At 40.0% G+C, this 14,341-nt stretch overlaps 1 protein-coding gene and 1 non-coding gene across 2 annotated transcripts; both read left to right on the top strand.

The window, feature by feature from the left end:
- The first annotated feature begins 5,191 nt into the window (after window positions 1–5,191).
- Window positions 5,192–12,847, top strand: ddx54 (DEAD (Asp-Glu-Ala-Asp) box polypeptide 54). Its single transcript, XM_051412724.1, has 20 exons — window positions 5,192–5,472; window positions 6,431–6,557; window positions 6,689–6,759; window positions 6,852–7,040; window positions 7,231–7,280; window positions 7,369–7,410; window positions 7,512–7,607; window positions 7,705–7,826; window positions 7,978–8,039; window positions 8,642–8,773; window positions 8,856–9,066; window positions 9,185–9,316; window positions 9,427–9,648; window positions 9,739–9,812; window positions 9,895–10,101; window positions 10,708–10,856; window positions 10,951–11,064; window positions 11,177–11,290; window positions 11,413–11,531; window positions 12,306–12,847. Exons 1-20 carry the CDS (start codon window positions 5,353–5,355, stop codon window positions 12,587–12,589), a joined length of 2,637 nt encoding a protein of 878 aa, XP_051268684.1. The 5' UTR covers window positions 5,192–5,352; the 3' UTR covers window positions 12,590–12,847.
- trnac-gca (transfer RNA cysteine (anticodon GCA)) lies at window positions 5,626–5,697 on the top strand. The gene has a single exon. It is a non-coding gene; the product is annotated as a tRNA-Cys (tRNA).
- Window positions 12,848–14,341: the final 1,494 nt, after the last annotated feature.

Below are 14,341 nucleotides of genomic sequence, written 5' to 3'. Positions count from 1 at the left end.
AAGCCGGATTCTCCTTATACAGCAAAGGAGATGTCTCAGCAAAGGGCTTAGCTTCATTTGTGGAAAAGTAAGCATTTCTGAATTTTGCTTCATTGCCCTTTAAATCATGGTCCCTAGCATTTTATAGGAATGTAGGAATATAATCAGGTTTCAATGCACTCATTTTCTGAATGAATTTATAAGATATTCTCTTTCTCGAGTTCATGTACTCAAACATAGAAAACAATGCACTTGTTTGCTTTTGTTAATAATGCAAAGACATATTGGAATTGATACATTTCCATAATTTATTAAAATGTCTGCTTGTTTTTTGCATCTGTGTAATCGTTTTTGCATAAATTATTCAAGTGTTATCCATACCTTTTGTGCATATTTTGATCTTCTCCATCAAAAATCATAAAATTAGTGTTGCTGACACCTCCTACAAACATATTTCTGAAGATTGCAATCCAGCCAATGCCCCAGTGAGACTTCCCATTAACTGACCTAATAAGCTACAATGTCTACCATGATGGGAAAGTGGAAGGTCCAGAGAAACTACCGGGTTAACATAATTATACGTCTTCTCAAGCATGTAAGCGCTGCTCCTCACAGTGTCTTATCAGCCTGTGGCATCTTAAGAAACACGGTCCAATCAGTGGCCTTGTATTTTGCGCATGGCTGCCCTGCCTTCCTTGCCCAGGAGCCCTTAGGATAAAGCCAGGGGCCCACTCACCATCTGCTGCTGTCACTGGGGGTGGCACTATCACGTCTGCAGTGCCATGGCAGCCCAGTGAGCCCAAGACCAGGCTTTGACCCTCTCGTCAAGTGCCCTGAGACCTACTGTCATCCTCACCAGGTTATTCACAACTGCATCATGCACACTGGTTGCTGATCCAAAAGGCATATTCTGCAGAAGGTAATAAGAGCATTGGCAGGTGCCTGGTTAGCTCAGTCGGTAGAGCGGGCAACCCATATAGGGAGTTGCTGCAGTGGCCCGGGTTTGAATCCGACCTGCAGCCCTTTGCTATGTGTCATCCCCCCTCTCTCCACCCCCCTTTCCTGACAATCTTCAGCTGTCTCTATCAAATAAAGGCATGAAAAGGCCCCAAAAAAATAAAAGCAATGGCTTTATTTGATGCACAACATAGCAGCTTGATGAGGATATAATCTTTTCATGAGATGCAACTGCAAAGCTGATATTTCCTCTCATGCAGCCATTTCAAACTTTTTGAGGGGCCGTTATCAGATTTCTGAGATTAATTTGCCCCTTGGATGTACAGCGTCTGGCATGAAAAATCAAACCAGCATTTGAAGGCTTGCTGGAGGGACATGCTTGCCTGATATGCTGCAGCACATCACTCGCAATACTAATTGGATGTTTGGACTATTTTTAAAAGGTCCACTGAACCCACGGCCAGCCCTTTAAAGAGCGGTTGATAAATAATTAAATCGACACAGATAGAGTGGAAGAATATTTAACTGCTACCCCCATTTAAAGGCTTAGCTTTACAAACCATCAGTTCAATAATCTCTTAATTTAAACATTCCCCTCAATCTCCAAGGCTTAGAGGCAGCATCTGCTACAAACACACACACTCTGCTAGAGAACATCTTTATAAAAATCCAACCTGAGACATGTTGACATCTGTTTTCCTAATGACTTTCATTCAGTGCCCATTTACTCACTGACTGCTTCGTGAACCAACGTATTTGTACTATCTAAAACCATCACTGACTCAATTTATGCCATAGATTTATGAAAGGTCAGATACTCTGCTGTAAGTCCGATATAGCTCAGGATACAGCTTAGCTTTGCCTTCATTAAGTACTCACAAATCTGTGTATGTTTGTCAGTTATAGACCTTATTGCTATACTTTATGAAATCAATGATGGGGCTCTCAGGGGATTTGTAAGAGGTGGGATGTTATCTATAAATGCTCCCTGCAGGAAAATTAAAACATGCTGCTCTATTTTCTTTCATAACCTATGATACACATCAACAGAAACATTAAAAGCCCTGCCACATGAATAAGAAAGCAGAAAATAAACAGCCTGAACCAGACGGGTTCACAGGCGCATGAAGCAGTGATTCAGCAGCGCGTTTTCAACATGAGGGCTTGACATAGAGGGGAAATTGAGATTTAAGACACTGCCAGGAGCTTTGGAGGCTGACCTGATAGCACACTGATGCCAACACACGGTTTATTCCAATGCCAAGTCAAAACCACCACAAACTTCCCATCCCTGCCAGCTTCATATCTTAATCCCCTCAGGCTTTATCACTTAAATCACCTTTAAGAACAAAAGCGGATCCTATAGGTGGCTTCCTGCACCTATTGCCCGCGTGTAAACCCTGCATCCCTCTCAGCTCCCTGAACAGATTTGGCTCCAGGCCACCACAGGCAGGCTCTGTGAGGGAATATGAATGGCATTAGCTGCAGGCTGTTGCCATGGTGTTGACTTATTTACTGTACATGAGCCCACTGACTTCAAACAGCGCTGTACATGTTTTGGCTGCCATATTAGTGTCAGTGTTATCATCCAAAGGACACATTTCTACTGGGTGATTTAAAACATTGAGCTGTGGCTGCTTCTAAACAACAAAAGTTATGAGCAAATGCAAAACGCCCTGCAAGCTGTAGATATACTCACCAATACAAAATGTTTTTTCAATTGTTATCATCTTTTGCCAAAATCAAATCCACACTTTATATATTGGTTTTCATTAATGATACACATCATAAAAAAACACACGAATCCTGATGAGATCAAAGCAGAACTTATGTTTATTAAAAATAGGAAGAAAAACACAGTTGATATCTTTCCCTGACATTGCCTCCTAATGAATAACATACTGTACATTTCGGAGTTCATTTGGGTCTTTGATGTCTTGGGCAGCTGTTTTCTTGAGCAGCAGCTGGCTGCACATTTTAATGGAACCACATATGGGATATGTCACTGACATTTAAACTGCCCAATAATCAATGTGCAGAATGCATGGATTATTGAAGGCTCCCAAGGACAAATTTGGGGAAAATTACTTATCCTAAATCGTTTTAAGCAAAATAAAAATGAGAATTCGAGTAAGAGACTCATATTTGATCCCCTTACAGATTCAACTGGTTGTGTAAGATTAATTCTTATTCAATGCTGTCAAGAGAGGATAGTCCATATCAGCTTTGACAGGGCAGTATTTATGAATGGAGGAAGAGCTCTGTTTTTGTTATGTCATCAGCAATGACAAGGTATTATTTGACAAAGAATGACAAAATACAGCTTTGTGTTAAATACTAAAAATATTTTCAATCAATTACTTATTTAGTTTCGTAAATTTGGCATTTAAGGACAGAATCCTTAAAATTAGCATAGTGCATAATTCCTGCTGAAACTGAAGTAATTCTATAAGCTTATGTTTGTGCAGTGGACTAAACTCAGTAAACGCAGTATTTCTTGATTCCAGTAGCATAAGTGTGACAGTTGTTGCATGAATGGGCAGGCTTTCCCTGCCAAAATGTCCTATGCAGTCACTTCATGAAAAGTTATGCAATAAAAAAGAAAAGCTTGTCTTCTTACCATTAATTTGAACTATATAAACAGTCATTACAAAGCATATTATGCAATGCGCTTACTTTTTACTGTCCTCATTCCTACATGTCTAAAGAATATATTTAACACTTTCCAAAGGTTAAGATATGTCCTGAGATTAGTTTTTGCAAATTGCATAACCTATTGACTATAAGTTTGCATGACAATGTTACACTGAAACTGCAAGACATCATGCACATGCACATCATACACATGTGGATGATGGTTTATAAAGAAAATAATCCCAGTCAAAGTTAATTCAGTTCATTTAATTAATAAGGCAAATAATGCTTACTGTTTTATTTGCTTGCAAATGACTTGCCTTGTCCCTGTTTTCTTGCTTGGTTAAAAGGAAAGGTTTCAAATTTATGTATACTGACTGTGGAAGAGGGATAAAGCACCTACTGTGAATAAATCAGTATTGAACTTTGCATAATAAATCTCCATCTTTGTCTCCATCAGAGACTTTACTGAGAAAATTTGGATGTAATCAATATTCAAACTAAGACTGACTAAACACAGAAGTGTGTGCCAGCTTTTCAACTGTTCACATTAGGGATTGTCCAATATGGTTATTTCAGTGCTGATGCAGATACCGATCACTAGTAATCACCAATATTTAGACACATACATACATACATACATTTCTTGTACAAATAAAAATAAAATAAAAAAAGTAAATTTACTCAGGTACTGTAAGTGCAGTTTTGAGGCACTTATTGGGTATTTCCATTTCCCCATCTGTGGCACAGCAGCCTTCAGTAGGCTATTACTCATGACGTGTAACCACGCTGTGGGAGGGACACTGAGCGAGACTACAGAATAGTGAATAGACAGGGAGAGGCGACTGCATCAGAGGCATAAAAAAGTAGCACACTTTATAATAAATACATTTTTTCGGCAATCGGATAAAACAAGGGCCAGGCCGGTAATTGGTCTATCCCTCGTTCACATAAAAATGCTAACACAATATCAGGTGAGGATGCTGTATGTATATTCTCTCTCATAAATCAGGTGAAATACCAGCAAAATGGTAATTTCTTTTTCATGTATTATGCATTATAAGGTAAACAAAAAATGTCTCTCTGGTTCTATTTGTGCAATAAATGGATACACAATGGGTGAAGAAATGTACTCTTGCAAAAACAAATGTATTAATATGAACAAATATTAAGTAGTTTGAAAGAATTTTAAAAGGCACATGAGATTTTAAATCAATATTTTTAAAAGATTAACCAAAAGGGCCTGAAATCTGCGAATCAGGATCCCCCTCTCTGCTTCCTCCTCACCAAGGCTTATAGCTTTTAAACAAAATATTAGTCTCCTCTGAATTTAGGGTTTGGGGGAGGGATGGAAAAATCAGGAACCGGAAAATAATATATATGCATTATTGGCTTTGAAGTTAATAAAATCTGCATCCTCTGTCAGTATATTGGATATTGTTACATCAGACACTGGGTTGTAAAGAGTTAAAGATAACAGAAATTACACAAGATACAATATAATGGCCAAAAGAGAAGTGTAGGGAGAGTCATAGATACTAGTCCTCTGTCTGGAGGCAGTAGGTGGCGCTGTTGAGCTTTTAAATAACATATCAGCAGTCAAACAAAACGGAAACAGCAGCAGAAGAAGAAGCCCACACGTGTTTCCAACATGTCTGCCTACCGTGTTGTTTGTGTGTTGAGCTGAGTTGATCTGAGTTCAACGGTAGTTTGGTTTTATTTCGTTATCAGCACAGTAAACTTGCCGACCGCAGTCTTCGAGGCGCATTAAAGCTTTTCAGGATGGCCCAGAGAAAGAAGAAACTGACCAAGAAGAAGAGATACCCAGCCAGCAGAGAGCCGGAGGCTGACTCTGACAGCGGAGACTTTGAGCTGGCTGCTGAAGTTAAAGACGATGATTCTGTAAGGAAAAATACTTTTAAAAATGACTTACTCAGGCAGCGTTTGATGTAGTGACACAGTAGCACAGTTTGTGGAAAGTTGATCAGCTGTGTTCCACCAGATGTTTTTTTTTTTTTTTTTTTTTTTTTTAAACCAGCCTGTAGTTTTCCGTACGGGGGTATAGCTCAGTGGTAGAGCATTTGACTGCAGATCAAGAGGTCTCCGGTTCAAATCCGGATGCCCCCTCAATTCTTTATACCTGTTAAACATATTCATAAGTGATGGAATAGTCTGTTATACAGTTTGTTGATTAGATAATCAGATAGATAGATTACATGTGTATTAGATAAGTGGCAAGAAACAGGCGATACAATAATTATCATGATACAGGAGATACGATCAGTATATTTTCATATATTCCGATACTGTAAGAAAGACGATATATTGTCATTTTCTTTTTAGGAAAACTGTCATCATATAAAGAACACACCACCATATGCATAACAAGTTAACTTTTTTATGCAACCAAAATATTAGAATCTGCATTTGTATTTATCGCCTTCTGTCCCTGTAGTATCCAACAGCTTAGCTCTCTATGTTTACAATACTGATATCTTGCAGTTGTGGGTTTAAACACACAATTTAATGCAGTGTTTTTGGGAATTGATACAATATCACAAAACAAAATATTATATATTTTTATATATAATCTGTATAGTATATAGAGGGTATTATCTAAATAATACCACAACAGTCTGTTAATCTTCTAGTCATTCAACTAGTTTTGCTAATGAATCCATCCCTTACAGTACCACCACTCAAAAAAGTTATTGCTTCACTTGGATGTTTGACCATTACTGTGCAGAAATAGTTGTCTGTTTTCACACTGAATGAGAAAGTTTCTCTGTGCTTATCAGTAGATACCAGTATGTATATTTATTCATTTATAATATAACATGTTTTCTTATTGGTCCCACAGCCGGGGAGGAAACTACTGCGGTTCCCCGCCTCTGCAGACTGCCTGTCAGATGTGGAGCCTGACACTAGGCAGCTGGTTAGAGCTCAAAACAAGAAGAAAAAGAAGTCTGGAGGCTTTCAGTCCATGGGTAAGACCTGGTTACCCAGCTGCCTGGTCACTGGTTAATTACAGTATTGGAAATCTACCTCTACATATTCATTTGTGCTCTGAAGTCTGATTCACAGCAATATTGTTGACCTATATTATGTACGCTTTCAGGTCTCAGTTACCCTGTATATAAAGGCGTCATGAAGAAGGGTTACAAAGTCCCTACACCGATTCAAAGAAAGGTAAGTCAGTACCACTTCAGGATCCCTAAAATCAAACATTTTTGATGTCTAATGACACCATATTTCACATATCCATCTCTTCACCACTTTAGACTGTCCCGGTGATTTTGGATGGGAAGGATATAGTAGCCATGGCTAGGACCGGCAGTGGTAAGACAGCTGCCTTCCTGGTGCCCATGTTTGAGAAGTTGAAGGCCCCTCAAGCTCAAACAGGAGCCAGGGCACTCATCCTGACCCCCACCAGAGAGTTGGCCCTGCAGACCATGAAGTTCACAAAAGAGGTCAGACTGATGAGTGTTTACTGTTTACTTTACTTAGGTGTTCATGTTGGATATTACATGTATTACTATGTTTTCTGGGTTAAACAAATTAGTTGGTTAATCTGCTCGGTCTTTGGAGACAAGAACCTCTGGGACTATTATTATTTAGTGCTGTCCCTGATGTTTATTTTTCACTGTGTTGTGGTGTTAGTTGGGGAAATTCACTGGCCTCAAGACTGCCTTGATCCTCGGTGGAGACAGGTGAGTTAATGCTCAATATTTTTGTGCTCTTACTTCATTTTTCTGCTGTATTCTGAGTATGAATGTAAATGTCTCTGCTCTTTTCCAGAATGGATGATCAGTTCGCTGCTCTTCACGAAAACCCTGACATGTGAGTGTTGTGTCGTTGTAGTGCTAAAGGATAATGTTGTTCTTCCCCCATCCGTGTGCTGTAGTGTTGTGGTCCTTATCTCTGTCCTTTTCACCCCCCAGAATCATCGGTACCCCCGGCCGTCTTATGCACGTCATCACAGAGATGAACCTGAAGTTGCATAATGTGGAGTATGTGGTGTTTGATGAGGCTGACAGGTGAGACACTTATCATATTTTCATTTCACTATTGGTGTTCACATGTATGCGTGTATGTGTGTATGTGTGAACGTGCCGGTGTTCTTCCTCCACTCAGGTTGTTTGAAATGGGTTTTGCTGAGCAGCTTCAGGAGATCATCCGGAGGCTCCCAGACACCAGACAGACCCTGCTGTTCTCTGCCACTCTGCCTAAACTGCTGGTGGAGTTTGCCAGAGCCGGTGAGATCAACAATCAGTTCGGTTTTACATAATGTCCATCATGATTGAAAATGTTTTTAAAGCACATCATCTTAATCATCCTAATAATATGCACAATAACATATCTCTGCTTAAGACTCAAGCTTACTAAATAATCTTTGTGTTTTTCCAGGGTTGACTGAACCAGTGTTGATTCGTTTGGATGTGGATTCTAAACTCAGTGATCAGATTAAGGTAAGGAAAGGACACAGTTTATTAAACATGATAGTGTAATAATTTACATGGTGTTCCACGGATAGACATAAAATTTTTAAATGAATTCATACTGTTATTCTGATAAAACAAATGAAAGATATGCTCAATAAGAAGAAACATGTGGCTGAAGAATTGTGATGTCAGCAATCTCCATCTGAGAGCTCTGTTATTAATTTATTTTAAGTTTTGTTACTTAAAATATAACACGATGTGTTAAGCAGTGTGTCTCCCTGTTCCCCAACTTCTTTCAAAAGAGCTGATAAGGCACATAATTGATTGTTCAGACTTAGACTATAAAATAAGGACCATGAAATTACAGCAAAAAGCTTTTTTCACCACAGTCTACAGTTGCTCTGCGAGTCCATAGGTTCACAATTTACCTCATCATCATTCAGCGTTTTCCCCTGACACAAAGTGTGTTACACTGCCATCAGGTGCTCTTACTCACTCGATAAGTGAGAACGTCATAACAAGAACTTGTGCATTCAGTTCTGACTGTTAAAGGTGCACGATGCGTCTAAATCCTAACTTCAGCTCCGTCCAGCCGTTACGAAATGTTAATTTCTCTGGCTCTCCCTTAGCTGTCACTTTTCTATCTGCGTGCGGATGACAAGCCGGCACTGCTGCTTCATCTGCTGAGGAACGTAGTGAAACCTCAGGAGCAGACGGTGGTTTTTGTAGCCACCAAACACCATGTGGAGTACGTCAAAGAGGTGAGATACAGCAGTATAGCTCAGTCGTGTCTTTGTGTGTATTTTCTTCATATTTACAGATATGTTTTGTTCTGATCTCCAGCTGCTGACTTTAGAAGGCGTGGAGTGTGCCTACATCTACAGTGCACTCGATCAGACTGCCAGGAAAATCAACATCGGGAAATTTGTGCATCGGAAAGCCATGGTGCTAATTGTGACTGATGTTGCAGCTCGTGGTATAGACATTCCCCTGCTGGACAATGTCATAAACTACAACTTCCCCTCCAAGCCCAAGCTCTTCTTGCACAGAGTTGGTGAGTGGCTTATACACTGTTTTTTGTTTGATCAAATTTTAATTAGGGAAAGAAGCGATGAGGTTGATATGATGATTGAGGATTTGGCCATCGGTCATCACCTGTCTTTTCCCATCAGGCCGTGTGGGACGTGCTGGGCGCAGTGGCGTAGCCTACAGTATGATTAGTCAAGATGAGATGCCTTTTGTCTACGACCTTCACCTCTTCCTTGGAAGGCCTGTTCAGTTCGCCACACCTGAACACACAGAGGGTAGGCTAACGCCGGTCTACCAAGGCTACTAAGTCTTGGTATCTCGGTGACAATCTTTACCTCTCTGCTGTCACGTTCTCCAATCTAAACTTCTCCTCCCCCTCCTCCAGATTCCGAGGGTGTGTTTGGTCGGGTCCCTCAGAGCATCCTGGATGACGAAAGTGCCCATCTGATCACAGCTCACGAAAACTCCCTGGACCTGGAAAACCTGCATCGCGTGTCAGAGAACGCCTACAAGCAGTATCTCAAGTCACGACCAAACCCCTCGCCCGAGTCCATCAGACGGGTCAAAAGCACAGACATGTCCGTCATGGCTGTCCATCCACTGCTAGGTCAGTTTGGAAGAGGACAAACTGTGAAGAGAAAAGTGATAATTTACTCAGGCAGTATATGGTAACGGCATTTGATTAATCTTGTTTTAGGGTCCGGTTTGGAGAAAATGGAACTTGAGCGCCTTCAGATAGTTGATGCCATCAAAGGCTACAAATCCAAATCGGTGAGTTACTGTACATTAGGTAATAATAAAGATATCTCAAAGTGCTGTGCTGTGCTAAAAACCTCTTTATGTCTTCTTGTAGACTATCTTTGAAATCAACTCTAGCAGTAAGACACAGGCTAGTGGGGTGATGCGGACCAAGCGCTCCAAAGACACGCGGTTGGTGGACAAATTCAGCAAACAGAGAGACAAGCTGGCGGCAGAAACCCAGCTGCAGCGGCCCATCAAACCCAGCACCGCCGCAGGTGATTACGCACACTCTTCAGACCAAGAGGAAGACGACCTACAGGTAAGACACTCACACACCTCTGTGATATTATGATTTAGAAACCAACCATCTACAGCATGTTTCTTCTAGAGCATTTTTTGTAAGCTCTGCATGTGGAGAATATAACCCAGACGCCAGAACACACAGTCTGTTCTGGTCATTGATACTTCATTCAGGTGGAAGAAATGTAATTTACCACTGTCCCATATTCAGCTGAAGAAAGTGAAAAGAGGGTCTGATCATCCATTATATGTCCAGAGACAGTAGGGCTGCAAAAGTTGTTTTTTTTGTATAGATTCAATTTTGATTTGTTTTTTTAAATGTCAGAAAATAAGAGATTATTATCACATATGATAAAGATGAGCAGCAAATCTTCATCCCAATTGAGATGCCACAATGAGGGAATGTTTTGGCATTTGTTCTTTGAAAAATGTCTTCAAAGATTATTTGTTTATCAAAATAGTTCAACCAATCAGTTATTTGACATTTTGAAGACATTTTATAAAACTGTAAGAAGTGTGTGCAAACTTTAATAAGACATATCAGAATCTAAAATTATTCTGAATATTCTGAATGATCAAAATTCAAAATTAGTTTTGAAATGTAATTCTTGTCTGTATCCACCAGGGGGTGTTCTCTGAAGTGGTTGGTGGAAAAAGGAAAGGTCTGCAGGGAGACAGGGAAGAACGGCCAAAGAACAAGAGAAGCAAACAGTCGGGCAAAGACGAGGAGTTTTACATCCCCTACAGACCCAAAGACTTCAACTCTGAGAGAGGGTGAGGCATGAACCGTTAAAATGACATCAGACGTGATCTAAAATGAATCATCTGTGTGTTTCTAACCTGTGGATCATGTTCTGTGTGATGTTAGGTTAAGCCTTGGGGGAGAGGGCACCGCTTTTGAACAGCAGGCCTCCTCGGCTGTCCTGGACCTCATGGGAGATGAGGGAGAACGGCTCAACCAGCACAAAAAAATAATGAAATGGTGAAAATGAAAGTTTATTTAAAATCTTTCTCTCTCCTCCTCTTCCTGACACCTAATGCTTCTGGTTTTAGCCATTTCCTACTATAATGTAGTGTCTGTCTGTAATTTGTAGGGACCGTAAGAAGAAGCGCTTTGTGACACAAACAGGAGGAAAGGAGGACCAGAAAAAGAGGATCAGGACAGATGGTGGACAGGTCATCAATAACAAGAAAAACAAGAAGAACTTGTATCCTTTCAACAAAATGTGTCTTTATTTACTTGTTTACTTGATTACTGCTGTTACTCTCTATCTCTCTGACAATATTTAGTTGTATTGATGAAATGTTGTATGACTTAACAACGCGTCAGTTACGAAGAGTGGAAGAAGAAATACAAAGTTGATGACGGAGGATCTGGCTCAGATGGAGAAACAGGAGGAGGACGAGGACGAGGAGGAGGAGGAGGAAGAGGGAGGAGGCCAGGAGGAGGTAGGAGAGCATCAGTACTCTCAATTTGAACACTTCATTCACTTCCATTAGAGCCAATTGACTGCTTTGTTAAAAAAGTAATTATTAATAATAATAATCTACTAAATAAATCCAAAGGTTACTCTTAGGTAAAATTACGAAAATACATTTCTTACATTTATCTGTTAAATACAGGGCTACAGTCTACAGCTGCTTAGCTTAGAGCCTGGTTCTAACAAATTCCACTTGCCTGCACCTCTGTGACTCTAATTAACACATAATGTCTCGTTTGTTTACACTTTGGTACAAAAACTGTAGCTTAAAATATACAATTTCTATTTTTCAGGGGTTATATGACTATTTATGGGCTCTGAGCAGTTCCCAGGCAACCAGTAGAGACTCCAGGAAGTTACTAGTTGATGGCAAAAAATAGACTGTCACATAACCCCCTGTAAAATTGGAGTTTTACATCTTACATCTGGAGAACAAGATTTATAGGAAAGGGAATCTCTACAGCACTACAGTACTTCATTCTAATGCTGTTTTATCACACATTTTGTAAAAAAATTAATTTGTAATTAAAATTGTGATACTCTAATGATAAAAATGGCAAACTGTTGTTTTACTGACTGTTATATTGCCATTTTGAATCCAAACCTGAAAAAGTGTTCCAGGCAGAAAAAAGAGTCACTTATCTTTAATATGTTAAATTGTGTTTATTTGTTTTTTTGTTTTTTCAGTTCCACGTACAATTTCTTTTTCTTAATCCTTGTTACTGTATCATCTGTGTCTCAGGACGTGGTCGTGGCCGTGGAAGGCAAGGTCCTAACTTCCAGAGCCCTAACTTCCAGAAGCCTGGAGGACTACAGCAGACGCCAGGTGGCCGCAGAGTGCGCTCAGAGCTAAAGACGAGTGACCAGATCATTAAGCAGCGCAAAAAAGAGCAGAAACACCGTTTTCTGCAGAGCGGAGGCTTGAAAAATGTCCGTTCCAAGAACAAACAGTGGCTTGGAGAAGTTAAGAAGTCAGGTTTTGGACGCGGTGGTCAAAAGAAGGGTAAGATGAGGAAGAGACTCTGAGAACGACGCAGACGGATGATGGTGTGAGATGGCTGAGATGGAGGCCACCATGGGGGACTGGATGATGACCACCATTATCTTACCAAACCCCCTTAAATAACTTGACCCAGTCTTTCATGACTGTGAGTTAAAGGAGTTGAGAAAAGCATTTCTAGACCGAAGAGATGAACTTTTTTCCATCATTGCCTACTGAACTCCTTTGTGTCCTGAGATATCTCTATACTATTAACTGTAGGCAAAATACATATAATGAGGTAATGTTCTGTGTCGTCTTCATTTGCAGTCAGTTACAAGTTAATGCAACAACCAAAAGTGTGTTTATGATGGTACATTTATTTGGCAAAGTGTTTCTTTAATGCACTTTTCTTCTACAGATAGTTTCCTGAAATTAATCCTATTAAAGAGGTACTACAGTGATTTTAATATTCCACTTTAATAAAGTGTGGACACTTGAGAGAGACCATTTAACTAAATAACTAAAGCAGCAGAGGCCAATATGTCCTTATTTTTAGTTTTCACTACGGGTCAAGCTCCCAAAACTCTACATTTCCCATAATGCAACCAATGGTATCTTTCCCTGCCTGGTAAACACCTACATCTTTCAAACTCTATATTCCAGTTTGTAATGCAGGCTTTTTGTTAAAAACATGACGTCTCCATGGGAAAGCATTGTGCAGAGCCACAGATGACATTATACGACTGTTTCACAGGCTGAGTAGTACTGGCTTAATTCTAGTCTTTGAAGGACTATAAACTAGGATCAAACAATCTACAGTTTAAGACTTTCAACAGTGCATCTAAATTGCTCCCTCAGTTCTGTTGTCCAGCAGAATAAAACTAAAGTGAATGAGGACATGTTTGATGACAGCCACTCAGAGGCAGCCTTGTGCGTGAGTTCACTCCTTCAGGAAATAAATAGTGTGAAGTTTGTGTGCTAGAAAGCTGCAGTGATATGACAGCTGTCCGGGGATGCTGAAGTCTCCCCTCTCTGTTTAATGAGGGGAATCTGGTGTCTGGAAGAATATCTTTAAGATCTGAGAAACTCCGTCTACATATGGGATGACAGTTTAGCTCTATTAAACAGGGATTATATTATCAGGGGATGTATGGACTGACTTACTCAATCTGGTGTCCTTTTGTACATTTTATCGCTATTTTAATGAAAGCCCAGTCTTAGCAACCACAGGCTGTTTGATGTCACTTTGTTCTCTGTCTTTGGCCTTCGTATTTGTTGATATGCTGTTCCTTCCTGCTGGTGTTAAGTCTGGACTGCACCCAGTTTTTGCTCTAGTGGATAGTGTGAGTGGAGAAATGAGGTACTGGTTTGTGTGAGTGGGTTTTCTGTGAACCTCAAAAATGAATTCACCCACTTCTTTAGAGAGACTGCACAGTCCAAAAATGTCTCATTTCATCTCCTCTGTAAAAATATTATCCACCAAATGAATATGTTCAGTGGTTCCAGTTCTGTGATATGTTCAAGATTACTTTATGAAACATTAGAGCATCTTTATAAGGTACAATGCTGCACTCTTTTGGTGGAAAACTAGCACTGCAAGTGTATCCAAGCATCCCAGAAGTTTTTAAGACTGCTGTTTTCCACAGTTTATTCACAATAGCTTATGGTAGGTCACTTGCGTGCGTGGCAAGAGAGAACAGGAAGAAGAAAAGGGAAAATTGAGATGGTATATATGTTAAGAGATGCAATGCTGCTGCCTTAAATCTTAATCCAGATTCAGTTTGAATGCTTATACA

This window comes from Dicentrarchus labrax, unplaced genomic scaffold (genome assembly GCF_905237075.1).
Source record: "Dicentrarchus labrax unplaced genomic scaffold, dlabrax2021, whole genome shotgun sequence".
Lineage (NCBI taxonomy): Eukaryota > Metazoa > Chordata > Actinopteri > Moronidae > Dicentrarchus > Dicentrarchus labrax.
The sequence above is the reverse complement of the archived record's forward strand: the minus strand, read 5'-3'. Positions and strand labels throughout refer to the sequence as shown.

What these genes read in the sequence shown, in the direction of transcription:
- ddx54 (XM_051412724.1), top strand. Translation starts at nt 5,353, where the DNA reads ATGGCCCAGAGAAAGAAGAAACTGACCAAGAAGAAGAGATACCCAGCC. An exon ending in TGGAGGCTTTCAGTCCATGG is followed by an intron (nt 6,558 to 6,688) that starts GTAAGACCTGGT and finishes GTACGCTTTCAG; the next exon opens with GTCTCAGTTACCCTGTATAT. An exon ending in GACTTCAACTCTGAGAGAGG is followed by an intron (nt 10,857 to 10,950) that starts GTGAGGCATGAA and finishes GTGTGATGTTAG; the next exon opens with GTTAAGCCTTGGGGGAGAGG.